This window comes from Mixophyes fleayi, chromosome 7 (genome assembly GCF_038048845.1).
Source record: "Mixophyes fleayi isolate aMixFle1 chromosome 7, aMixFle1.hap1, whole genome shotgun sequence".
In the NCBI taxonomy this organism is placed as follows: domain Eukaryota; kingdom Metazoa; phylum Chordata; class Amphibia; order Anura; family Limnodynastidae; genus Mixophyes; species Mixophyes fleayi.
The window spans coordinates 48,085,308-48,113,181 of record NC_134408.1 but is presented as its reverse complement, the minus strand read 5'-3'; the positions used below and the strand labels follow the sequence as shown (position 1 = coordinate 48,113,181).

The 27,874-nt window shown below is 40.6% G+C and overlaps 1 protein-coding gene across 2 annotated transcripts; it reads right to left on the bottom strand.

Moving 5' to 3' along the window:
* Window positions 1–5,762: 5,762 nt before the first annotated feature.
* On the bottom strand, window positions 5,763–26,986 carry BFAR (bifunctional apoptosis regulator). Of its 2 annotated transcripts, XM_075179797.1 has the most exons (9): window positions 26,896–26,986; window positions 22,962–23,301; window positions 21,564–21,774; window positions 20,357–20,526; window positions 15,450–15,594; window positions 13,764–13,934; window positions 12,760–12,804; window positions 11,343–11,545; window positions 5,763–8,982 (listed from the first exon to the last, which is right to left on the bottom strand). In XM_075179797.1, exons 2-9 carry the CDS (start codon window positions 23,213–23,215, stop codon window positions 8,790–8,792), a joined length of 1,392 nt encoding a protein of 463 aa, XP_075035898.1. In that variant the 5' UTR covers window positions 23,216–23,301; window positions 26,896–26,986; the 3' UTR covers window positions 5,763–8,789. The 2 variants fall into 2 exon arrangements, with proteins under 2 accessions (XP_075035898.1, XP_075035900.1); XM_075179799.1 differs by lacking the exon at window positions 12,760–12,804.
* Between the last annotated feature and the right edge of the window lie 888 nt (window positions 26,987–27,874).

Genomic DNA, 27,874 nt, shown 5'->3' with positions numbered 1-27,874 from the left:
CCAGGACCCGGGAAATCTTAAATCTTGAGGAATGAAGACCCCTAGACTCACACCACACAATATAGGTCTTCCATACTATATAATAAATGGAAGATGACGCAGGCTTCCTGGCCCTAATCATGGTGTTTATGACCTTCTTGCGAGAAACCCTTAGCCTTAAGTATTAGGGTTTCAACAGCCAGGCCGTCAAAGCCAGCTGATCCAAACCTTGGTAAAGGAATGGACCCTGAACCAGAAGATCTGCTTGCATGGGAAGCCGAAATGCAGGAGCTCCTGCTAACAACAGCAGATCTGAGAACCACGCTCTGCGTGGCCAGAATGGAGCTATGAAGATTGCGGGAACTTTCTCCCTCTTCACCTTCTTTAGCACCGTGCAATCATTGGGATGGGCGGGAAAATGTACACCATCTGGTACTGCCAAGGTGCTGACATGGCATCTACTATTTCTGCCGCTGGGTCTCGTGCTCTTGCGCCGTAGCGCGGCACCTGATGGTTCAGACTAGACGCCATCAGGTCTATCTCCGGCCAACCCCACCGCTCCACCAGCAGGGAGAATACCCGACTGTTTAGAGCCCATTCCCCGGGATGAAGGGTGTGTCTGCTGAGGAAGTCCGCGTCCCAGTTCTTTACCCCCGGAATGTGGATGGCTGAAATCCTGGGGACCTGATGTTCCGCCCACGCTAGAATGCGTCTGGCCTCTCGCATAGCGGCCACTCTGCGAGTGCCCCCCTGATGATTTATGTACGCTACCGTGGTGGCGTTGTCGGACTGAATTTGAAGAGGTTTTCCCCTTAGAAAATCCTGAGCCCTTATCAGAGTGTTGTACACTGCTCTGAGTTCCAGAATGTTTATTGGAAGACGTGATTCCTGAGGGGACCAGAGACCCTGAAGCCTCAGGGCTCCTGTTACTCCCCCCCATCCCAACAGACTGGCGTCTGTTGTGACTAGAGTCCAAGACCATATCTGTAGGGATTGGCCTCTCTCCAAGTTGGATCGGGACGTCCACCAGAGCAGAGATAGCCTTGTGGCTGTGGACAGACAAATCCTTTGTTTGTCCAAATTCATCTGCGACCCTGACCACTTCCGCAGGATCTCTCCCTGAAGTGGACGGGAGTGGAATTGAGCAAACGGCACTGCCTCGAATACCGAGACCATCGTCCCCAGAAGCCTCATGCAACTGAGAATCGAGACACTCCTCTTCCTCAGCAAGGCTTTTGTCTTTGACTGCAAAGCTAAGACCTTCTCTGCTGGGAGATAAATTCTCAGAGACTGAGTATCGAAAAGCAGGCCCAAGAAACGCATCTGCTGAGATGGCACCAGTGATGATTTGGGTAAATTCAACACCCAACCGTGACTCTGAAGAAACTGCATAACAGCAGACGGTGCCTTCAACAGAAGGTCGTCTAGGTAAGGGACAATTGTTATGCCCCTCTGGCGTAATAGACCTGCCATGACTGCCATGATCTTGGTAAAGACCCTGGGGGCGGTAGCCAGTCCGAAGGGGAGTGCCCTGAACTGAAAGTGCGCCTTTCCTACCGCGAACCGAAGGAGACTCTGGTGTGCCTCCCAGATAGGTACATGTAGGTATGCATCCTTGATGTCTAACGATGCCAGAAACTCCCCTTTTTCTATCCTTGCTATAACCGAGCGAAGGGATTCCATGCGAAATTTTTGAATCTTCAGCTGCTTGTTTAGAGACCGAAGATTCAGGATGGGCCGGAATGATGCGTCTGGTTTTGGCACCAGGAAGAGGTTTGAGTAAAAACCACGGCCCCTTTCTCGAGGAGGAACCTGAACTATTACTTGAGCAGCCAGGAGCTTTTGTATGGCTTCCTGAAGTGCTACACGTCTGCGGGGGCAAGAGGGGATAGGAATGACGAAGAACCTGTGAGGGGGGGGGGGGGGGGGAGGGGAGTGGTCTAGATCTATGACATAGCCCCGGGACACAACTCCTCGAACCCAGAGATCCGTCGTGGATTTCCACCACTGATTCCTGAATTGAAGAAGTCGTGCCCCCACCAGATGTGCCCCCTGGAGAACTAAGTCACGTGGAGGGCTTGTCCGCTGGACGAGCAGAACCTCTCCTTGCCGTACCTCTACCTCCTCTGCCTCTAATGGCCGAAGATCTAGACGCTGAGGAATGTCCTCTACTAAGGGCCCCTCCCCCTCGGGAAAAACTCAGAAAGGAACGAAATCTACCCTGACGGGGTCTGACTGAAACCGTAGGTAGAGCCGTACTCTTACTTCCCGTGGTCTCCTGAATAACCCTTTCGAGCTCTGCCCCGAATAGAGTTAGCCCATCAAACGGTAAATTTTCTAAAGCTCTCTTAGAGTCTGCGTCTACCGACCACGTTCGTAACCATAGGTTACGACGAGCTGCTATAATCAGAGCAGAGGCCTTCGCATTTACCGAAACTGTATCTATGGCAGCATTCGCTACGTACTCTGAAGTTTCAAGTACATATTCTGCTAGATCAACTAGCTGTGTACGCGGAGTAATATCTCTAAGGCCCCTAATCAAGGTCTCCATCCATAACTGTATGGCCTTGTTGGCCCATGTTACCGCCATATTAGGCCTAAACATACTTCCCACAGCGGTGTAAGCTGAGCGAAGAGCCAGATCACACTTCTTATCAGTCTAATCCTTAAGAGATATCCTCTCTTGGACAAGAATAGCTGAAGATGAAGCTAACCGGGCTATTGGAGCGTCCACCTTAGGCAAAGTCTCCCATTTCACTGTATCCTCAGGAGGCAGCGGATAGAGGGACTTAAATTTTCCCGGCATCATAAACTGTTTATTTGGCCTGCGCCAAGCTTCAGAAATAATCTCCAACATTTCTGGGGAATGCGGGAAAAGAGCTAACTGTGCCTTAGGCCTTTTAAACAAGGATATACCCTTAGGTGCTACAGGTTCTGGGTCAGCTAACCCTAAGGCATGTCTGATACCCAAAATAAGACTATCCACACTTGTGGAGCCAGAGTCCGCATCATAAAAAGCCTCCCCTTCAGGGTCAATCTCTACCTCACCTTCCTCGGCTGAGGAATGATCAGAAAGCTGATCTATTTCTAGATCTGCCTCAGTAATGGCCCTCTTACCCCTCTGGGGAATAGATAGTGGCCTATCTTCTCCGTGAGTGGACCCTGCCTGTGATGTGGAAGCATTGTCGACAGACTGGCTGCCTGCAAGTATAAGTGTGGTAGTGTTGTCACGTACCTCTATTGCTCACAGCATCACGGCCGTCATTTTCTCCATAGCCGAAGAAAAGGACCGCATCCAGGGCGGTTCCACCATTGCAGAGGATCCCTCCTGGGCTGAATCGTCCTGCCTCTGAGCGCCAGCAGTACAAGCTGCGCAAAGGGCGTCTCGGTCTGAGTGGGCAACAGAAAGTTTATTGTTACATTTTGAACAGGTAAAATACAATGCAGCAGGCACAGAAGCACCCTTGCCTTTCACTGTACCCTTCTCCGCCATTGTTCTGCTTCTTAAAATAATTCTTAAAAGTAATGCAGACAAACCAAGGCGACCAAACAGAAGAGATCTGTGCTAGGCAGTCTCTGAAAGAGCACCACTCCAAATAAAAGCAAGTTCAAAATAGTACTGTCTGTGAAAATCTCTATTAAACAGAAATAACTCACAAGAACATACAATCCCACAATACACAATCCCCCCCAATGCTCACTAATGATACAGTGTAGCGATTAGGGCATCTAGATTCTTTCCAGGAGAAGAGAGGCAGAGTAAAGGCTTGGTATAATGCAGAGCTACACGCTGTAATGGCGGCCAGTCTCCTATGCCCGCGCGGGAAGGAGCGCTTTCACTCCTCCCCTTCCTGCTGTGTTACTCTCTGCCTCCCGAGTACTCGCTGGCGCCATCCTCCAATGGCCGCCAGGAGAGAAAAAACCGCGGAGAAATAAACTGGCTTACCCTCTGGTGTCAGTGCTTTCCTCCTGCAGTGTGCCCAGCGCTATTTGTTCGGCAGAGCAGCCGCTCACCTCAGCGAGTGTGAGCACTGCTTCTGCCATGTCCTGTACTCCCCTCTGCTCATTGTCTAGGGGAGCAGAGCTGCCGGTCAGAAGGTCTCTATGGGGGAGGAGAGTGCTGGCGCCTTACTCCCCGCTGGTGCCGCTTAGGACTCACCGCTAATGTCCTCCAGTCTGCACCAACACTCACCACTGATTCTTCTGTCCCTTCTCTCATCTCCTATTAAAATAATGGCCCTAAAGAATGACTGCCGGCAGAGGTGCTGGTAACATGAGCGCTAGGCTTCACTTACCTGCGCTGGGATCCAGAGTGTGTAGAGCCAAGTCCTGCTCACTCTGCTGGGCTGCTAGGATCCCGCGCTGCACCTATAAAAGGATAAAAATAAAAACATGATATCTATAACTAAAACTGAGTATAGGCAGGAGCCTATACTCCAGTGACCGAACTCTAGGTCACTTAAAAAAAACTGAGGATCTCTCTGGAGAGGAGGGGCATAGCAGGGGAGGAGTGCAAGGATTTAACAGTTAAAGTGACAAGAACTCCTGACCACCTACTATACCCCAATGTCTCGCAGTGTCCCCCAATGGTAGGAAAGAGAGATAAGTCACACTATAATTTTATGTTCGCTACACTAGTGTGGATCTTCTGGACAGCTCAACCTGCAACCCCTTCACACCACCTAGGTGCCTCCACCTTATTCCCTCTTTGTCTAACCCCCGTAGCCTCCTCTTCTTACATCATTGCCCAGACTACACTGTATATCTGGCTCCACTGAGCTGCCTTAAACTCAAGGTCTGTAGTTAGCAGTCATTGGCTGACTGAATTAACACACCCTGCACTAAATTGTAATTTAGTGAATTATATAAAATATAAAAAAAAGCAATAGGTCAGTAAAATATGTTTGAATGATCAGTATATAATAAAATTATATAATCTATATATTTATATATTTTATTGGTACATTCAACAAGTTGTTTAACTCTGTATTGCACCGAATTGAATAACCTTGGTGCAATTGCTTTTGCTGAGGTGAATAATATAATTTGGTTGGTATATTTATGCATTTCATTTACCGAAGGGCCATGGTCTCTTCTAATGCTGGAGGTGTTAATTTTCTGTTTGTCTACTATAAACAAGCTTTCTATTATGCAAATCCTTCATATGGTTTCCAGTTTGTAATCTGCATGCTGGTGTTGTGAGCTTGTACATGCACATTTTCTCCATATTTAGCCATACAGTGACAAGATGGCATTCATTGGTTTCATCAATATGAGATTTCATCACAATAGTGAACAGTGTTCAGACTGAAATTTCTTCCTACACGGACGGTGACAGAAGATTCATTAACTGGAATAAAAGATGGCCCGCGTGCTTTGCTTACTAGAAATGCTATTGGTAGATACAACTAGCAAATTACCCAGTTGGCATAATTTATTTTGAAAAAAAAAAACCCAAAACAGATTGCCATTTTCAGGTCAGGAATTACATTTTCAGTGAATAAAATAAAGCCGGACTTGTTTTACCTTTACACGTCACCTACGTATACAGTATTGTGCAAAAGGACACAACAAAGCGTCACAAGGGGTTAAGAATCATAAGGGGTTAAGAAAAACCCGACTTGACACATCCTGCATGATTGGCAGCAATTATCTATAGCAGTTGAGGATTAGCAGTGAATCTAAAGTGAATGTTGCCAAATTACCTAAAATGTAAAAGCTATTGTAGAGTTGCCTTATGCAGTTTGCATAGTGTAGACTAATACCAACAACCACAATATATCTGAGTTTACTAGTTTATGTTTATTCTCAGTACAACTGATCAGTGCATGTGTAGGTTATCAGATTTCAGACATTCTAAAACAAAAAAACAAAAAACACTTTTGATTAACCTGGTTATCACAATCATACACATTCAAAAAGACCAAAAACTCAGTTTTTAATTTCATTTAAACCAAATAAAAAAAATAAATCTCTAAAAATCAGCAATTTGGAAGTTCACAGTACATGCATACAAAAAGATTGTTAGGAAGATGTGCAGTGACCATATATTAAAGTCACCCAGAACAAGCTCATTTCATTGGCATTAAATAAATTACATACATTCATTCAAGAGACAAAAAATACATTGCACAGATTTACAAATATTGGGGACTGAGTAAATTGCTGCAAGTTTCAGAATACAATTGATGTTTATGTCAGTGGAAAACCATATTTCATTACTCGTGGGTTACTCCAATTCCTCACTACATTCCACATATACTAGAGCAGGCCTGGCCCATCTGTGGCTCTCCAAGTGTTGTGAAACTACAAGCCCCAGCATGCTTTGCCAGTAGATAGCCAGCTGAAAGCTGGCAAGGTATGCCGGGACTTGTGGTTTCACAACACCTGAAGAGCCAGTTTGGCCAGGCCTGTACTAGAGGGACAGCAAGTCTGCAATTCAGTATATAGTCCATACTGACTAGCTATTTGAACAAAAGGACATTTAAAAATAAACAAATTATATTTAAAATACACAGCAGTAAACCTTCAAAAGATGTATATAGGCGTCTTCTGGGTTGGCCAGGTCTGTCTAAAATATACTGTTTTAGTTTACAAAGATGAGGAGGGGAAAGGTTGTTTTTTGCTTTGACACTGAAAAGCATTTAAAAAAAAAAAAGTCAATAAATCCCTCCCAAACCGATTAATATTAACATGGGGTGAAATGCCCAGAAGCAGCGTGATTCTGGAGTTACATTATCCTAGGTAACAGTTGTTGTGTGAGACAAAAACAGGAGAACTCCAACTAGCTATCCACGCCGCTGATTGGACAGGTACATAACTTGTCCAGTAGACTGCACAGATAGCAGTTTAGTAGACTGTACACTTTGGGATGAAGACAGCGGTTCACCACAGTTCTAGTAGCTGGTGCAAAAGGGATTTAAAGAATGTTTAATTTGCCTGAAGTTCTACTTAAATGGGAGTTATATTTCACAATTATAATTGCCAAGAATATAAAACCACAGAAATGTCAGCCCATCAATGATTAGAAGTATTATTAGGTAAATGACCATCATATTAATGTCTAAGCAGGGAGACTACAGATTTGTTTTAAAGATTTTATTACAAAACTATAGTTTTAGCAGCAAACAAAAGGTATTTTTGTTAAAGGCACTAACCTCCAAAAAGGTCTTAGCTTGATTTTGTCAATACAGGGGTGAATGCATGTGCCAGACATCAGTTTCTGCTATCCCTCTATAAAGTCGAGTTAGTCTATAGACGTGGATCTCCCACATCTATATCTAGTTGGGTGGTATAGTTTATCCCTTCAGACTTTAGAATACACCAGCGTTTATACCCTACCCCAATTATCTCACTACGAGCTATTCTATTGTGAGAGGATTATAACGTGCACTCTGGAATGAGATGATGGGAAAGGTATATAGGTCTACAATTCCAATTGTACAAATTAGGATCTGCAAGTAGACATAATTACATCATTGAAAATAGGTAATGTTCTATAACAAGAGTATTTTTATGCAGTCAATATACAAATACAAATGAGAAACTAAAAATGGTGTTACAGCACTTTTAGAAGTTGAAAGAAAACTTCCATATTATGTGAGACCAGGAAGCCAATGGCATTAATCTTTTCTTATTCAGTCTATCAATAGGTAAATGAATGAGTTAATTTTGAAAGTCATAGTGAAAATGTTTTATGCCAAATCATAAATTTTTTCAATTATTTTCATAGCATCAATATAACCATAAACTATCTTAAAATAAAAGCCAAAAAAGTAATCGCTATTCTTTCTAGTACATTGTTAAATATTTGTCTTTATTCTTATCCAATCTACATATTAAGTAATTTTACTATTAAATTATGGGTGACACTGAAATCATTGTGGGCAGATGGGTGGTTAAGATTGTCTTCACTAAATTACTAAAAAATGTATTACCCCAACATTTAAATTAAAAAAAAAATTAGACTGACTACATATTAGATAGAGTGATGCATTTAAACTTATTCACACACATTTATTATGCGGCCTAAAATGTCACAAAATTATTTCAGGACACAAATTATATGTATTAATACAGTTTAAGAAAGGACACTGCAATTCTTCCCAACCGATTTGTGGTGGCTCTAGTCCAGGTTGTTCTGTACTATGTACCGCAGGGACGCTGCAAGCATCTAGGTGCAAGAGCTATCCAGAGTCTGTAAAAACAGGGAGGATGGTCTAATGGATTTCCTTACATAATAATTATATAACAGGAACCTCATTATGGTGAATTGGCAAAAAACAAGCCTTCCTTAATATTGAGAAGCACAGCATTTATCAGAGGATGTTTTTTTGTTTTTCCTTTAGCGACATTAGGTACCTTCCAAAATTATTGCACATCGTTTGCATTTCAAAATTGTTATGGCTAAGAGTCAGTAAATACTTCAATATCAGAACTAGGTCGTGGGCTGATAAGAATGATTGCATTTATCGAAATCAGTTGCACCATATATCTATGTAAGCTTATAAGCGACAAGTTAATTCAAAATCTCCTTATACTTACCTTTCTAGGAGACAAATCAAACAAGCTGATGCTATTACATGACAGAAGGGGCTGGGGGGGGGGGGGGGGGAGGATATCATTCTCACGCATTAAAAAGAAAAAATCTGAAAATGTTTTGACCTTGAAAGTGCCTCTCGATTTTTAACAGTCTCTTTAAAATAAATGAAAGCTCAGATCACACAGTGACTGTAACAAAGAGGCGGCATTATTCATCCTTAAATTCAGTGTCACGACTTGCGTCCAATTCGGATAAGTGCTTTCAGCCCTCACATTACTTGAGTTTCCAATCTCCGGATTCTTTTAACCACCAAGTCAATGTTGATGATTGGGTTGAAGTATAAAGCCCAGTAAAACAGGCAGTTGCAGACAAATTGGGGGATTACAGGCCAGAAGATGGCAACAAACAGTCCTTGTGTTGACATCTTCCAAAAATGCCCCCACATAAGTCGAGGGAAGGACCTAAAACGAAAAAAAGAGAAACCTGTATGACAAATTAAGGCTGGTGTGTTCTTGCTTTTATATCCTATATAAGTAAACAAAAGTTTCTGTGTGTAGATAAAGGAACAGGACAGTGAGAAGACAAAAAGGATGATGATGAAATTGAAAATGAAAATAAATTCCTAATCATTGCAATTTAAATAAATGTTGAACAATAATTTATATAAGGAAGACATTAAACACTACAATTCGTAGATTTGTTTCTGGACCTTATAACTGCATCTACCCTGGAGCAATGTATGCATTCTTGGTATTACTATACTGAGAAAAATAGCCAATGAAATTTTAGGATCATAGTCTGGTGTTGCATAAAAAGGTGTATGGGAAGAAACAAGGTGTACACTGTTCTCCCCTATATAATGCACAAAAATTACAACAACAACAAGATAGATAAATATGTATATATGGGTTAATGCACTCCCTACTGTCAATTATATAGATCTAAGAAGTCACTGATGACTTCTCTGACCATATAACTTCACAAGGCTGCAGAGCCCTTTTATGCAATTAATGTGAATCCAATGCCTTATTTATTGAAGATACGTTCTTACTGTACTTATGATGTACAATCTTAACATTTATGCAGATATTTTTTAGTAAGTTATGAAAGTAAAGCTTTGTGTGTTCTCAAAAACAAATAGTAACAATGTCTTGGTATTGTGATTGGAGTGCGGTTTTATGCCCGGATATGAATTTAGCCAGATTTACTAAAAAAAACAAAAAAAAAAAAACACAAGCAGAGGGCAGCTTGAGGCTGCACAAATCCTATTCGCCACTGTGATCTGGTGACTGGAGCACGTCTCACTTCTGTGTTCCCTTGCTTTACCTCAAGCGATGGAAGCCATCTGGGTCCCAAAATTCAGAACTCTCATGCACAGCATTGTAACACACAGTGCTGTCATGGTGGTCAGAGATACAGAGTTAATGGGGCCCTTAACAAAATAACTGGGGGATGGGGTGGAGGAGGGCTGGCAAAATATGTGATGGTATATAATGTTTGGAGTAGCTATGTGCTGTACTAGAGGTATACTTTCTTTTGACAATCTTATATGCGGATGTTTACAGCCCTATGCACTCTCCATGTATAACCCAAACTAAGAGAGAGAATGAGTGGGCAGAAAGTGGACACTGAGCATAAAAACACAGGGACTATACAATGGAGCACTGTTGTTACTGATCACAAAACTTATGCAGCATAAAGTTTGAATGACATTGGATGATTTTATAGGCAGTATATAGTAACTGTTCCCAATATGCCTGAAGGGATGACTTCTACAAAAAGATTTACAGGATTTAAAGGGTCAATACTTTGCAACACTAAGGGCTAGATTTACTAAGCGGCGGGTTTGAAAAAGTGGAGATGTTGCCTATGGCAACCAATCAGATTCTAGCTTTCATTTATTTAGTGCATTCTACAAAATGACAGCTAGAATCTGATTGGTTGCCATAGGCAACATCTCCACTTTTTCAAACCCGCAGTTTAGTAAATATACCCCTAAGGGTTAAAATCAGGATTGGAAATATGGTTGCTTCCTCCTACAGATAAAAAGGTAATTTAGATTTTTGCAATTACTCCCTGTGAATGTAGATACTGTCTAAAACGATTTACAATTATTGGATGTAGTAAGTAGCATTAAATGTATCTATACCCATGTTCTACATAGGTTGTTTATACAACATTTTTTCCACCTCTAGATTGAATGCCATTAACATACAATTATTCTAGAATAACAATAAAATGTTATCACAATATATTTTTCTTTCATATTTACAATATTATTTTTTATTAAAGTATCAATAGAACTGCATGGTCTACACTTTGAAAAAGAATGTGGACTAAACAGAAAGTCAAAGAGATAATAATGGCCAAGTGCGACTGATTAACGCTGTTGTACCTAATTGTGTTCTGTCCATTCTGGTTGATTTATCTGTATAGGTTGATAATGTACATTTGCAAGCTAGTCTATAATTTCCTACTTTATTATTGATATCCAACTAACAACTGAATATGCCAATTACTGAATGCAATTTTGTCACTATTTGATGGCAATGCTTTTTATATTCTATTCACATAATCATGTCTTACCACTAATGAAGGGAGACCTTCTTCCCAAATTGTTGCATTTTATGTCACCGTTTTGATTCTGCACGGATATCAAAGCAGAATTGAGGTGTGAAAGCTCCATCTTTGCTATGCATGTAATTCTATGCCAGCCATTGTTAGTTATGAAGCAGTTACCTACCAACACTCTGTGTGCCACCGCACAAATGGCCACAAAACCTGGAAGCACACAAGCCTAATAAACGGTCACTGTACATACCGCAGCTGACTTGTTGACCACAAGCTCCAAAATGAGAATAATTCCAGCACGGAGAGCAGCATGGCATTTACAATTATAAATCGCGAGGTCCAGTAATGAACTTCTAGCCAGTCCCATGCAAACTCAGCAAGGAGTTGATATGGAAGAAACAAGTACTTGACAATGAATTCTCGCCACTGCATCCATGTTGGTTCCTCCAGATCCTAAGAAGAAGCACAATATAGAACACTCTTTAATGAACTCCTAACAAAGGAAAGCGATATTAAAGGGTAAAAGGGCCCCTTCACCTCCAGATGAGTAGAGTTTATTGGCCTACACATGCACTCCTGAACATTTTACTCTCTACACTGCACTGTGTTATCTTTTTGCTTTAATGTTTTTAACCAAAAATAAAAAAGTGGTTTATTCTCATTGCCCTAGTAGAACACAAAGCTGGTCTCTGCAGAAATCTCTGCCTTGGATGTAGCTGCATCATATCCTGGGACAACAAAATTAACAATTTTGCCAGATGACAAAGAACCGCTTGTATATGTCAATGCAGGGGTCGAAGTGGAAATTTAGATGTGACGTTATGAAAATTTGAAGTTTTACAAGAAAGGCAGTAGGGGAAGTGGCGGTATGTCATACCACCTTATACAACCCATTTCCACTATGCCAACCGTTGAAATAGACCGCAACAAACAGTCTATTTTGTTAGTTACGGGATTGTCAGACAAACACAAATGTTTAAAACACCTGAAGGGTAATATTTAAAATGGTCTTTTGTATGTACAATCCGACATTATTCCTGAGATACAGAAGAAACAGAGCTTTATTGTGAAATTGAAGTCTACACTCCAACACAAGACTGAATACTACAGACCTGCTTGTGCTTATTTTATCCACTTTTTGGCTTATCTTGTGATCAGTTATTATATACAACTGAGAAGCACTGAATAGCTAAAATCAATTTAAAAAAAATGTGCATGCCAGTTAAATTACCACAGCACAAATATCTAAGGACAGACTATATTAATCCTGCTGTACAAAGACATTTATCCTGTTTGTGTATATGTTTCTTGTCATACACATGCATTTTCACTTCATGCCCAAAATCCTAGTGCTTTAAAATGAAGAGGTGTTGTTCCAGATTAATACACAGTTTAAAGCCTCTATAGCGAGGTTGGTGTTGTAAAGAGGGTAACTTACAATATAATGAATGTGTTTGTGCAGAGAATATACCTGGTGATAAGAGAAAGCAACGTTATTAAGAGGGAGCACTGTATCTGGGACTGCAGTTGGTAGAAGTCTACTTATCACAAACAGAGTCATCAGCCACATTAAAATCAGCAAACAACCCAACCAGTTAGTTTTTGTTAGTATTCATTGTGATCCTTAATTAAGACAATACACTTTATTAGTGCCAATACTGGCTTACCCGCACTCCGGAACTGCCGCGCAATGCACTTAGGGCTACAGAGACCTGCAGATGAATTACACAAATATATATATATCCCTCACTGTCCCTACTTAGGAAACAGCATCTCAGGTTATAGTGCATTACATTTCATACTACTCAATATTTGGACATTTTAACCAATTGCTTCCGTTTTAATTGTATTGTTACTATTAGTAATACTGTAAACTGCTACTTTTATTTAGAGTTAGAGACTAATGTATTGCTAAGGATACTAAACACATGTACCTTATTAAAATATTTAAACAAACGTTAATTTATATATAGCAGAAAACCCAAATTTAAAAACTTTTTTTATTTAGAAGCTGGAAATATGCAAGGCTCATTGGGTGTAGCTTACAAGCCCACTTTAACACGTGACTAGAAACATGCTGGGCAAGTATGATTTTAACAGAGTTTTAGGACTAGCATGTTAGAGAGACATTAGGGACTCCCCAATATTATACAGTAGTATTGGCAAGGGTGCTAAGCTTTCATACTTTAATTGGTCAAAATATGGTGCGAATGTTGAATGTTCTCAGTCTGCTAGATGTATATTTATACAGGCCAATATAAGCACATTTGTCACTTTAGGAAATGCCACTTCAAAACGCGTCTCAGCTCCCTGTACAATCTGTGCTCTTAGGCCCCCTTCTACTGCACCTAGTGGACCTCTACGTAAAACAAACCTTCACAAAAGGTAGATGGACTGGAGGGATAATATAACTTCTGTGCCTAGTTCTCCACATCTCATGTGGAGAACGAGATGACTTTCCCTTAAGTGAAAAAAAAGTCTTTAAAGATTTAGTTATCTCAGTTATAAAAATATTTGATAAAGCAAAGTTAAGTTTAAATTCTAATACTAGATTATCCTCCACAACATTGTAGTTAAAAACTCGTAGAACAAACAGCCAATCTTTCCACCCCAAACCAAAACAATAATCCCCAACCTCAAATAAGAACAAAGACAATGAATCAACACTTACTATAAATTTGGTGATAATGTCTTCCTCGTTCTCTTCTTGTAAAGGACATGTTGTGTGTATGAACGGTAAAAAGGTTTCTGTGTAGTCAAATAGATACATGTATAACATGCTGAGACGTGGGGAGCTCTTGAGAGCATACAAAAGAAATAGGGATTTTCCAGGGTTTACTGCCTAGGATGAGAAGGACAAAAAAATATATGTACGAGTTCCAACAGATTTGTATTGACACATACTGAAAGTGCACTAATTCTTAAACCGTTTACAATACAAAACCATGTGTAACAATTCCTTACAGGGTTTACTATTATGTTTATATTGTTATAGTACTACAGTGGTTCACACTGCAGACTTTAAAGCACCAGTTAACCCCAGCAAATATATCTTTTTACTCAAGTAATTTTAACATGCATACCCCTCCTCTTCCTGTGTCATTTAAGATCAGCCACATAAATAAAAGTATAATAGTAGTAATAACCTCACCCTAAAAGGAAGGGTGTTCGGTACGCAGCTCTCTTCATAAACTGCAAGGGGTAAAATTTATCAAGCTGCGGGTTTGAAAAGTGGAGATGTTGCCTATAGCAACCAATTAGATTCTAGTTATTTTGTAGAATGCACTAAATAAATAACTAGAATATGATTGGTTGCTACAGGCAACATCTCCACTTTTTCAAACCCGCAGCTTGATAAATTTACCCCCAGTACTACTCCTCTTCATTTTTTTTATAATGGCTTACTGGTTCTCTTTTATTATGGAATATTTTAGCCAGAATTCTTGCAACTTCTGGTTTAAATAGGAGTTTGACTTTAACTTATAACACAATGTCTAAAGCCAAACATTTAAAAACATCCTGTTTCATAAATGATGAGAACGATGCTGGGTTCAGCCAGGAAACAGATAATGCCAATACAAGCAATGAATTGGAATGAGTGTAAGAGAGCTCTTTGGTAATTACATATTTTGTTTTACAAAATACTGTTAATAACCCCCCTCTGATCTATACTCAATGCGGCTACGAGACTCATTTTCCTCTCCCGCCGCTCCTCTTTTGACTCCCCTTACACTGGTTCCCCTTCCCCAACAGAATCCTTTTCAAACTGTTTACCCTCACCTACAAGGCCCATTCCCACTCCACTGCCCCTTACATCTCCAAACTCCTCTCCATTCACACTCCATACTGTTCCCTGCGATCGGCCAATGACTGTCACCTCTCCTCCGCGCCAGAATCCAAGATTTATCCTGTACTGCTCCCCTTCGTTGGAGGAACCTCCCACGCTCCATCAGACTGTCCCATAAATTGTGCACCTTCAAATGGTACTTAAAACTCATCTGTTCCACAAAGCATACCACCCTTACACCTAACCTTCTCTCCATGCCTGATCTCCTCTCCTGTCATACCCTGTACTGCTACTCGCCCCTCTTGCGATTATCCCCTCTGACTCCCCATTGTGCCTCCTGTCTGTTTACCTTCCCTTTAGGATGTAAGCTCTTACGAGCAGGGCCCTCTTCCCTCCTGCCTCTCTACCTTTTCTTCTTCTTCCATGCTAGCTATGTTTGGAGCTATTGAAGTACGGGTATTTTTGTTCACCGTTCTGTACTGTATTACCCTGTATGGCGCTGCGGAAATTTTGTGACACCCTAAAAAGATTAATAAAAAAATAATAAGTAAAACGGGAGCAATTATGTACCTTATATTCCCACAAATTCTGAGGTGGTTTGACTCCCAGTGTTTTAACTCGATCCAGCTCCATAATTATGGCTCTCCTGTGGCTGCTGCTCTCTATACTGTATGGCTCTTTCGAAAATTCATCCTCGGCAAGTGTCAGCAAGAGCCTGTATCACATAAGTGGTATTTAGACAGGATGCTAGTAACGCTATGATTTGCCATAGATAAAATTGTTTCAAAGATGGCGAAACATAAAGAATGTTTTACCTAGATAATAATAAACTACCTCTTAATCTGGTGGTGCACAACAATAAGAAAAAAAAGTTTAAATACACGCATGCTATTTTTATTTTTTTTTAAATATATTTCCATTTCATTATTAAGTGGAATCAAATAACCGACAAGGAGAATCAATAGTAAAAATACTGTAGCTTTCAAACACAAACACAGATTTGTGGGCTGTTACTTGTAGACCAATGTCAGGTGTTTGTGGATTGTCTATGGCAATCCATGTTGAGAATGCAGCTTTCTACATTATCCAAAGAGATAGTCAATGAAAGATTAATTTTTTTCAACACCTGGGCACTAAGTTTTATAAAAAATAAAGTCATTCTTGTATGAACGTTATGTCAATTTCTGAGAGAAGCTTCAGTTTAGTACATAGGACATATTAATTCATGTGGTGGTAAATGTCCTCTCCTCAACTAGCAGAACTGCAGGGGTCCAATGTCAGGGACACTCACACCACTCAAATCCTCTGGTTCATTTTCCGATCATCACCTGCTGCAGTGCATCTGACGTCCCATGTGTCTACAGCAATGACTGCATGGCCAAGTGTATGTGGGGTGGGAAATCATCTTAACAGCAGAAGATACTGCTCACTTGCCATTCTGCTAGTTGTGGTGAAAGTGGTTTACAACTCAAGAATTAGGTGGGCATCTCTAAAAAATACAGTAACAGGAATTGGAAAGAAGGATTTTTATACTACGATAAATCCCTTTCTCCGAGTCCATCTGGGGGATACTGCTACCATGGGTTGTATGAGGGGAGCTAGGGGTTGGCAGTCAAACAGTTGATTATTTGTTTAACCTACAGACAGGCTCCTCACCTCTGCAATCCCCTGCACCCTCAGTGTATTTATAAAGCCCCAAGGAAGGGTAAGACAACCGAGAAAATAGCAGAAGGCAAAAAAGCAGAAGGGAGGGAACGCAGGGTTCCCCAGATGGATTCAGAGAAAAGAAGTTAACGTAAGTATAAAAGTCTTCCTATCTGGGGGACACTGCTACCATGGGGGTGTTCTAAAGCAGCCCCCTAAGTGAAGGACCGCTCTGATAGACTGGCACGCAAAACTGGCGTCCGAGAATGCAAAAACCTTAAACTTAGTAAAGGTATATACAGAGGTTCAGGTGGCCGCTCCGCCACCATGCAACACTAGCAGCACATATCCATTATCATATATATGGCTGGTAAAACTTACTATATAAAATGGTACTTAGCCCTTCTAGGTGGTCAAGGACCCTCTGCTACAGTGAGAGGAAGATGAAACGTCTATGGTATAGTGTAGGAAAAGTAGAGTATTTTTTGTGAGGCACTCAAATTACCAAAGTAATAATTTAAAATCAAAATCTTTATTATGTACTATTAAAATCTGAACAAGAACATATTGAAAGTTCTTATTATAATAAAGAAACTTGTGGCGAAATATTAAAAGATGAATATCAAATGAAACCCAGAAAGAATCTCTGTTAAGATAGGTAGTACTATACAATATGTATAAGGGATAAGACACAGTCAGTACATATATATATATATATATATACACTGACTGTGTCTTATCCCCTATACATATTGTATGTCCATATATATATATATATATATATATATATATATATATATATATATATATATATATATATATATATATATATATATATATATATATATATATATACACATATATACATACATATACATACATACATACACTGACTGTGTCTTATCCCCTATACATATTGTATGTCCACATATATATATATATATATATATATATATATATATATATATTTAAGCTGCAGTTGAGGCTACATTGCCTCTTTTTGTATTAAAATTTTCTATTACATTTCACTTGTTGTGATGGTATTACACTATATTGGCTTCTTTCTGAGTTTTAGCCAATTCGAAGTGGTGCTATTATTCTGGGAGAAGACCCTGCTGGAGTCAGGACGTTACATTACAGCGGTCCGTTACAGACCACATTCATGTGAAGGTCTATGAGCACTTATTCAAGGCTATTTGAATTTGAATTTCTGGTACGGGAATTGCACATTTGTGGACTATCCCAAAGATGTTATACATTTAATGCACTATGTTGGCGCCCCTTTCTCTTTTTGTATTTTATTAGGCTGATACCTGCAGATAGGTGTCGAATGTATTGGGAGCTGCCATCTCATGTACTGAGTATACAAATTCTTTTTTTGTCACTATCACTATGTGGTTGCACACATATAAGCACCTGTGTAGCTTAGAAATTTGGTGGGAATATATATATATATATATATATATATATATATATATATATATATATATATATATATATATATATATATATATATATATATATATATATATATTAGTCCCAGTGTAAGTAACCTTAGGATGCAGTATGTGTGTGACCTGTATATAGCGTTCATAAACCTCTAATCATGCATCTCTAAAATATTATATACATGGCTGTCAAAAAACAAAAGTCTTAAGATGAGAAAGGTACTTAGCCCTCCTGGATGGCCCAGGACCCTTTGACCAGCGTGAGGAGGAGAGAGGTCTGTGCGCAGCACGGAGAACGTACAGCGTGAGGAGGAGAGGGGTCTGTGTACAGCACGGAGACTGTACAGCGTGAGGAGGAGGTGAGGGGTCTGTGCGCAGCACAGAGAATGTACAGCGTGAGGAGGAGGTGAGGGGTCTGTGCGCAGCACAGAGAATGTACAGCGTGTGGAGGAGGAGGAGAGGGGTCTGTGCGCAGCACAGAGAATGTACAGCGTGAGGAGGAGGAGGAGGAGAGGGGTCTGTGCGCAGCACAGAGAATGTACAGCGTGAGGAAGAGGAGAAGAGGGGTCTGTGCGCAGCACAGAGAATGTACAGCGTGTGGAGGAGGAGGAGAGGGGTCTGTGCGCAGCGCAGAGAATGTACAGCGTGAGGAGGAGGAGGAGAGGGGTCTGTGCGCAGCACAGAGAATGTACAGCGTGAGGAAGAGGAGGAGAGGGGTCTGTGCGCAGCACAGAGAATGTACAGCGTGAGGAGGAGGAGGAGGAGAGGGGTCTGTGCGCAGCACAGACAATATACAGCGTGAGGAAGAGGAGGAGAGGGGTCTGTGCGCAGCACAGAGAATGTACAGCGTGAGGAGGTGGTGAGGGGTCTGTGCGCAGCACAGAGAATGTACAGCGTGAGGAGGAGGTGAGGGGTCTGTGCGCAGCACAGAGAATGTACAGCGTGTGGAGGAGGAGGAGAGCGGTCTGTGCGCAGCACAGAGAATGTACAGCGTGAGGAGGAGGAGGAGGAGAGGGGTCTGTGCGCAGCACAGAGAATGTACAGCGTGAGGAGGAGGAGAGGGGTCTGTGCGCAGCACAGAGAATGTACAGCGTGAGGAGGAGGAGGAGAGGGGTCTGTGCGCAGTACGGAGAATGTACAGCGTGAGGAGGAGAGGGGTCTGTGCCCAGCACAGAGAATGTACAGCGTGAGGAGGAGAGGGGTCTGTGCGCAACAGAGAATGTACAGCGTGAGGAGGAGAGGGGTCTGTGCGCAGCACAGAGAATGTACAGCGTGAGGAGGAGGAGAGGGGTCTGTGCGCAGCACAGAGAATGTACAGCGTGAGGAGAGGGGTCTGTGCGCAGCACAGAGAATGTACAGCGTGAGGAGGAGGAGAGGGGTCTGTGCGCAGCACGGAGAATGTACAGCGTGAGGAGGAGGAGAGGGGTCTGTGCGCAGCACGGAGAATGTACAGCGTGAGGAGGAGAGGGGTCTGTGCGCAGCACAGAGAATGTACAGCGTGAGGAGGAGAGAGGTCTGTGCGCAGCATGTAGAATGTACAGCGTGAGGAGGAGAGAGGTCTATGCGCAGCATGTAGAATGTACAGCGTGAGGAGGAGAGAGGTCTGTGCGCAGTACGGAGAATGTACAGCTTGTCTCAGTAACTGATAACAGGCAGCTGCCATTTTCCCACACTTTTCAGGGACACACCAAGTCAACACTTTCTGTAGGGGTGTCCTTTCTTTATGCTGCCTCTTGTTCTTTCAATATTCGTTATGGCGTGCTTCTCTTATTATCAAGCAGACGAACAGTCTCTCTGGCGGATGCGCTGGCTTCTATATATAAGCCTGCAGCGCTCTTTAACTGATCCATGACAGTGTGCGGTCCAAGTCTTCCTCTCTCAATACCATAGAACTTGGTACCATCCTAAAAATGGCGGCACACATAGGGATTGCGGCGCTCTATGCGGACTAGCAGTGCCGGTCACACTCCTGTCACCTCTTATAGTGATCTGTAGTAGCAGATCCATCCGTGCTCTAGCAACACAGCAGACAGGGTCCTGTGAGGAAATGTGTCTCCAACACAGCCCCAGTAAGTAGCAGCTGCTGCAACTGCACCTAATCTTAAGTAAAGACAGATAAAATAAATGAAAATAAAAGAAATTCTGAAAAGTCTGTAAGAAAGTGCTGCAAGATCAGCACAGAGTCAGCCCAACTCCTTGGGCACTCAAATCACAATGACAATGCAGAAAATTGCAGGAGTGGTGCGATCTACCAATAAATGGTTTGCGATGTTATATGTATTGGAACTACAGTTTACTTTTGTGTGTGTTTTCTTTCATGTTAAAAGAAATATTTGATTTAATAAAAAAAAAAAAAAAAAAAATCAGTAACACAAATACTCTCACCTTCCATTAACTCTTCCAGATAAAAAGCGGTCTTTGTAATGGGAGGCCCATGGGCCCAGCTGTTCAAGCCAAAGGACCACCTCTTCAGGAGTCCATTTAGAAACTTGCTTGTGGACCAAGAGGTCATGTTCAGACTCTCGGCTGCTCCAATGATAAACGAGTAATACTACCTGAGACAGAATCAATGACAATTTCAACATAACATGGGTAAAAAGCTTTATTCAGAATGGAATTTATTATACACTTCGGGGTATATACTCCACATCAATGGATAGGATCCAAATTAGTGAATTATATAGGTCAGCTCATTCAGTCCAATGCATGCTCTTTAGGATTTTCTCTGAATATTAAACATAAAGGTTCTGCTTTATAGTTGGACACAAGTGCATTAAGCGCTTTTATTTTTTGCATCTTACACGAAATTTGTAGCAATGCACATCACTTACAGACTGATAATACTGCTGCGAGAGGCAGATCAAGTCATCCACATAGTATTCTGGTTTCCACAAATCTTAAAAAATGTTATTAACAAAGCACAAATTATGTGCCTACACAAAATGGGTGCAAAATATGCTCCTTACAATTGTCAGGATGCATGTATGAAAAAACGCATCATTAAAACGTGTCAAAGTGTAAAGTGTGCATTCGTTTTTCCACCAGAGTATTGGTGTGAACGAGCCCTTAAAGTATTGCCCTGTGTGCTGGAGATGTAAATGATTCATTGGGGCATATTCAATTGATGGCGAGATCGCCGAAATACCCGCGCTCGAAAAATATTACCGTTAATACGGTAATATTGCGCGTAAATACCGTTAATACGGTAATTTACTCGCTGTATTTCAGCTGCGAGCTGAAATTCAGCGAGATATTACCGTATTAACGGTATTATTTTTAGAGCGCGGGATTTTCGGCGATCCCGCCGTCAATTGAATACGCCCCATTAAGTACCAAGGTGTGAGGTGATCATCATAATCTATCTATAGAGTTTTGCTTGCGCTCAGAGCTGCGAGCAAAAATCAGCCTTGAAATTACCATAGTAACAGTAATAATGCGCAGCTATCACCGTAGCAATGGTAATAGTGCGTGGCCCACGTTGTTCTCTGGCCCTTTGACTGCATCTTGTGTGTACAAATATACAACATTACAGGAAGGGCTATTTCATACCCTTCTGGGGACTCCTCCAGATCTATACAGGCAGGTCACTCACCGCCACTCCTGTTAAGGCAGTCAGAACCCCTGAGAAGAAGCCACCTCCTCCTCCTCTTTGTGGGTTCGCTCGTCCTGCACTGGAAGACATCTGGTTCTGCTCGTTCCCATACTTATTGAAGGCCTGTAGGGCCCGGGCAATGTCACTGTTCTGCTCAATGTCCCCATATTTCTCTTTAATAGCATCAGGAAATAGTTTTTCTATGACATCCCTGTAAACAAGAAATAAAAAATAAAGTGTTTCTGTTGTTAAAGTGGACAGTAGCATGAACATCTTACTGCATTCCAATAATCATTTTACCATCCCTGTGTCAATCGGCCTGTATACTGTTCTACATTTGTGTATGAATGACATTTCCCTCAAAACAGGCAATATGGTAGAGAATATAAAATAAACACTTCCTTCACGGCAATCATATGTTTCATCTTGGAAAAATATATCCAACAACCAGGGTATGATTTGTTATATCGGGTACAGGTAAGATATAAAATATAATCAACCAAAGAAAGGAGCAGAAGAGATTAATTAAGTGCACTGGAGCTCACTGGATTATCTATTATTCAGTATTGGTGGATACAAAGTTAAAACATAACTTTTAATGGTCACTAAAAACAGATATGTTGAAATATCCATAATAAAAACAATTGTGTGATTAAAACTAGCTGGATAGATATATATATATATATATCTATATCTATATCGGGGTAATAGCATGGACGATCACAATATCTAAATACAATCAATAGGGAGTGAATGAGCTCCTCAAATATTATCCAGATATACTATCTCAGTGTAAACGGCACTTGATATAAGAGAAGTGGAGAGATAATCCTATTAATCACTGCCACACAATATAATCCAAGGCTGAATTGAATTATGGAAGGTGTATTGCCGACTACCTGAATAGCACTCCGCCAGCTCTCGGTTTCATGGAGCAAATAAATCATGCGAACGATAATCCCTTCAATATATGAAATAGGGTAAGAATGGATTCCTATTAATAATTTCAGAGCGATATAGTGCAAAGCAGATACAAATTATGGGAGGTGAATTGCTAACTACCTCAATATTGCCCCACTACACTGGATATAATAGAGCAATAAACCATGCAAAGTAACCCCTTCTAAATAGTGCAGATAGGCTGAGGCAAAAAAAATATTTATATATAATGTGTGTGTGTGTATATGTATATATATATATATATATATATATATATATATATATATATATATATATATATATGATTCATATTCATTTATTTTGTTCATTAAAAAAAATAAATTACTTTAGTTCCAAAAAAAACAGATGTACCCCAAAAATGTGGCTTAGTCTTAAGGGAGTGGGCTTCCAGTCAAGAAACAGTTACATTAAAGAACTTTAATAAGCAACACTCCTCACCTAAGTAGTATGTTCACTTTAGGAAATCCCTCCCACTTGTCACGACACTCAGGACACTCGGTCTTCTTTGAAGACACCCACCAAAGGGCCAGACAATGTCTGCAGAAGCTGTGGCCACAGTTCAGTGTGGTGGGGTTCACCAAGATATCATAACAGCAATTGCAGGAGAACTCGCTGACAGATATATTCCGGTCTAATTTAGCACCTGAATTGGGCTCAGTACTGGTGCTTTTTAACTTTACATCCTCCTCCATGGCAGCTCTATACAAAAAGTCCCAGAGTCATTCAAAGAAGCCAGGTCTTCAGGGAGACAATTGAAATCCTCCAGGCATAACTAACCCTGCAAAACATCAGATATCATCTTATTCATAACCTAAAATTGTATAGTTATAAAATCAAAGACAAATGTGTTGTTGCTGCATGATACAGAGATGGCTTAATCTTTCATTTAGAAACAAGCAAAAATATTGTGTAATGGGAACCCTTTGCCAGGAGAACAGTACTCTAATAAATATCTAGTCAGGTGAGAATAAGATACTTCATGTGCATGTCACTGTATGTTTATAGGACAATCAAAGTTGTTACATATTTAAAGCACATCTAAATAATATAGATATGGAATCATTTACCCAGAAACCCACTGTCCAGTTCTGAAAACCAAAAGGGAAACAAGTTAATAAATTACTACTTTTCATTATAAAATGTCATACACAGAGACAGAGCCAAACAAATCCCACCAAAGTGGTGATTAACCCCACCCCCCCACCCCAAAACATAAGCCACCAACCAAAGCATATCTGGTTCCCAGATATAAGAGATCTCATAGGAGCATATTCAATTAGCTGCAGAGTGCACTCCCATGTCCTAATGCCCAGGTGATGACAGGATTGGGGCTTTACTGTAGGTAGGAGTCACTAGCAGCTCTCACACCTATAATATTACAGAATGTTATAACGCTGTACTATAAACGCTGTGCATGAGAGCTCTGATTATTGGGTAACCACTTACAACGGTTCCTGGCAGATGCACTGACAAGGAGGGAGGAACTGGCAAGGACAACTAGTGGGCACTGGTGGAAAACAGAGTGGGTGCTAACTTTTGACCAACCAGTCCTAATTTAATGAGTAGTCGAATGCAAGGGGCAGTGTGAAGAAACACAGAGCTAATTTTTAAAATTTAGTATGGGGTTCCAAATAACATACAAACCCTAAGTTCCAAGCATTCCAGATAATAAATCCCAAACCTGTTCAAAGATTATGTGGACCAAAATGAGTTGTAGCTCATTATTTGGGGGAGATTATTAAAAACATTTATTTTTATTTGTTATACACACACAATAGTAAATATCCACTCAATACCAATAACTGGTACAACTGGAAAACTCTAGTGCCAGCACATAACACCTTATTCCCTCATTTTTAACCAACCATACTCCAAGCATACAATGCACTTTCCAAATATTAGGACAGGTTGTGCATGCCGCCTCTGAAAAGGGAGCATGGCCACCCACAAACCTGCTCCTCTTAAAACAACCTTACAATGCAATGAGACGGGAGTATACAGATAGAGCAACATTCCAGGCAGATTGGACATAAGTAAACAAACATCTCTGCATCCTGTGTCTAACATGGACAAATCAGTTAGTGATAAAGAAAAGAAACAGCGTCTGGCAGCTGGTGCCCGGTGTATCATCAGGTCTAGAAAGCATCATTTGGTCAGTGTCATTTGTAGAACATCTCTATCAACCATTGTCAGGTATCCCTTTTACGCTAATATTGAACCGCTGTCCAAATATTCAGTTTGTTTGTTGAGAGGGTTTATAACACAAGACTGATGTTTGTATTCCTGAGCAGGTCTTTCTGTGCAGATTGCTGAGAGCTGGAGTATATTTACTAAACTGAAGGTTTGAAAAAGTTGAGATGTTGCCTATAGCAACCAATCAGGTTCTAGCTGTCATTTTGTAGAATGTACTAAATAAAATAGAATCTGATTGGTTGCTATAGGCAACATCTCAACTTTTTCAAACCCGCAGTTTAGCAAATAGAATCCAGACTAATTACACACCTACCATAAACTGTAGTAAAATGAAAATACTCTGGTAGTTTTTTTTTCTAAGTGCTTTCCATCCTCATACCATTCTGCCTAGCTCCAAATGTATACAGTGTACCCATGTGCACAAATTCTTAAGATAGGAGATTAGGTGAGAGAACAAATATCAGAAGGACTGGCATCGTTAGGCAAGTGCCAACTATGTGTATATGGGTACCTTCTACCCATTACAGAAGCAGCATAATTTGAGGGTAAAAAATAAGCATTCAAAACAAAAATACATACTTTCACCCATAACTATATCAGACCTTGTGTAAAGTACACATATCTAACATCTCTATATTCAGGAGAATCAGAAATTACATTTTAGTACTATTATTAGGGGTAGCTCCAATTGTATAAATATAATTAAATTTTCCTACTTGTGCCGCTTTTTCCCTATATAACACATACAGAATAAATAGATTCTTACTCCGTTCTTCCAAGAGGAGGCTCTAACAAAATAAACAATATAAAATTCCCATGAAAAGACTAAGAAAAAGTTTTTCCCTGCGAAATGGACACATCGTCATATCATAAAAATTAGCCTGGCCATAAAGATGGGAGAACCATCCAGACTTGAAGTAATTCTAGTTTTCACTGCATAAAATAGCACTTTAAGATGCAGATTCAACTAGATGCTAGGTCCCTTAGGAACCAAGCACAGTGCGTCTCCATGGGATGTTTCTGTTACTTCTGTCACCTTGCTGTGCAGAAGCAAAGTGCAGTTTGAACTAAAACCCTTAAGACATTTGAAACTGTAGCACTTATTTTTATATGAAAATACACAAGCTATTGCCCTCTACTACCTGTAGTTTGTGTTGTAGGCTACCTTCAATAGTACTACAAAATCTATTACAGGGTTTATGAACTCCGTTCCTCAAGTACCCCCAAAATGTCCAAGGTAAGCGATTAGCACATTTGTTCCAAAATACACCCTAGTGTTGTTGCTCTTCGACTCAGGCTCATTAATTCTGGTTTAGTCTAAAAATAAATACTTTGTAAATGATGTTAGCCTTTAATAGGTCTTTTGATATACATGTTGTTCATTATGTGCACTGCATTACCATTGTCCTTTAAAGTGCAGGTTGCACAATATAACTGCCTTCTCTAGACATTTCCATATACACAACAATCAATGTGATGGAGCCTTGGCAGTACATAATACAAATAAGAACCATACGAAACATTCAAACACCTTGTTGAGTATTGTGGTTTAAATAGATTAAGTATGTAAAGCTCTGTGTGTACTTATTTAACATCTACTGTTTTTACACTTTGCAATTGACTTTATTTCTTATATTGCAGCCAGCCACAATGCTTAAATCAAATGTTGCAGCTTTGACACTGACAGCATTTTGTGGTGACTGGTGGAAGCGGGTGATAAGTATCAATTGTACGTTGGTGATTTTTTTCTTTTTTAAATCTACATTCCAATAAAATGTAAATGTATATCAGATCATTTATTAGGATATAATATAATGTTCATGGACACTACATAAAAGTTAGCTGTTGCTTATTTCCTATCAATACCCATGCTGTCTGCCTCATTATACTGAAAGGCTAGGCTTTTCCTTGAGAATGCCAAATATGAGAATGATAGACAAGTTATCAAAGACAGAGCAACAGCTCAAAGTATAAACACTGTGAGCTAGAAGATATACAGATTTGGAATGGTTAGTGACAAACATCACTGCATGCACGGCTGGTTATAAGCATTACTGCTTGCTAGAATACAGCTGTCATGGAACAAACCCCATTCCACTAACATCAGCCATGTTGTTTCTCTACAACTAATACTTTAAAGAGCGCAACATTCACTCTGCTACTTAATAAACACAATTACCTTGTTTCTGTTCCCTTGCACCTACCGAGGGTGCCGCCATTTTAATTAGCATCAGCTGACAGACAGTTTCCTCTTCCGCCCGGCGCACACAGCTATTGGCAGACGTCTGAGTATGCGCGAGTTCCGCTGACAGCCGTCTACTGGCGGTTCGTACGTAATCACGTGACGGACGCCGGCTCAGTCCTCAATAGGAGCCAAAGGAGAACGTGACGTTGTGTGACGTCACCTTTATTAACGTTTCTATGCGCTTGTATTTATTGTTGTCTTGTTAGTATATGGAATGTTGTTTTCATGGGTCCAAGGTTACAATACACCCCCCCCATAAATAATGTGCTAGGCTGAAAATATTAGCAATGCTGGGAGTGATTTTAGTTGGTGTGCTGATTTATGGTTTTAATTTAATTCCCGCTTTCTGTTTTTTGTCCAGTGAAATAAAGAGAGGGGATAATCATAGGGCATTGCTTTACACAAACTATATATGTATATCAATATGGAAAGTATATATCATAACATATCTTATACATGATATATTTGTATTCTTGCAAATATATATATGAGTGAGGAGTCCCCTTGTTTAATGAACAAGGGCAGCACTACTCGAACCATAAAATGCACTAATTGTAAAACAAAGTGTACGAAAGCTCTACTCTTGGCTCCTGATGTATATTCTACCCAATGACAGTGGATAGTACATAAATAGATCATAGTTGCCTTCCGGGAGCGGGGGCGGGACGAGGCCAATTGCGTCATTTTGGCCCCGCCCCCTGCGAAAACGTAATTTGCGTCGCAGGGGGCGGGGCCAAAATGACGCAATTGGCCTCGTATCGCCCTCCAAAATGGCGTGATTCACAGAGAATCGCGTCAAATGACGCGATTCTCGGTGAAATCCGGGATGCGGGAGAAATGCCATCGAGCCCGGGAGACTGACTCGAATTTCGGGAGTCTCCCGGACTTTCCAGGAGAGTTGGCAAGTATGAAA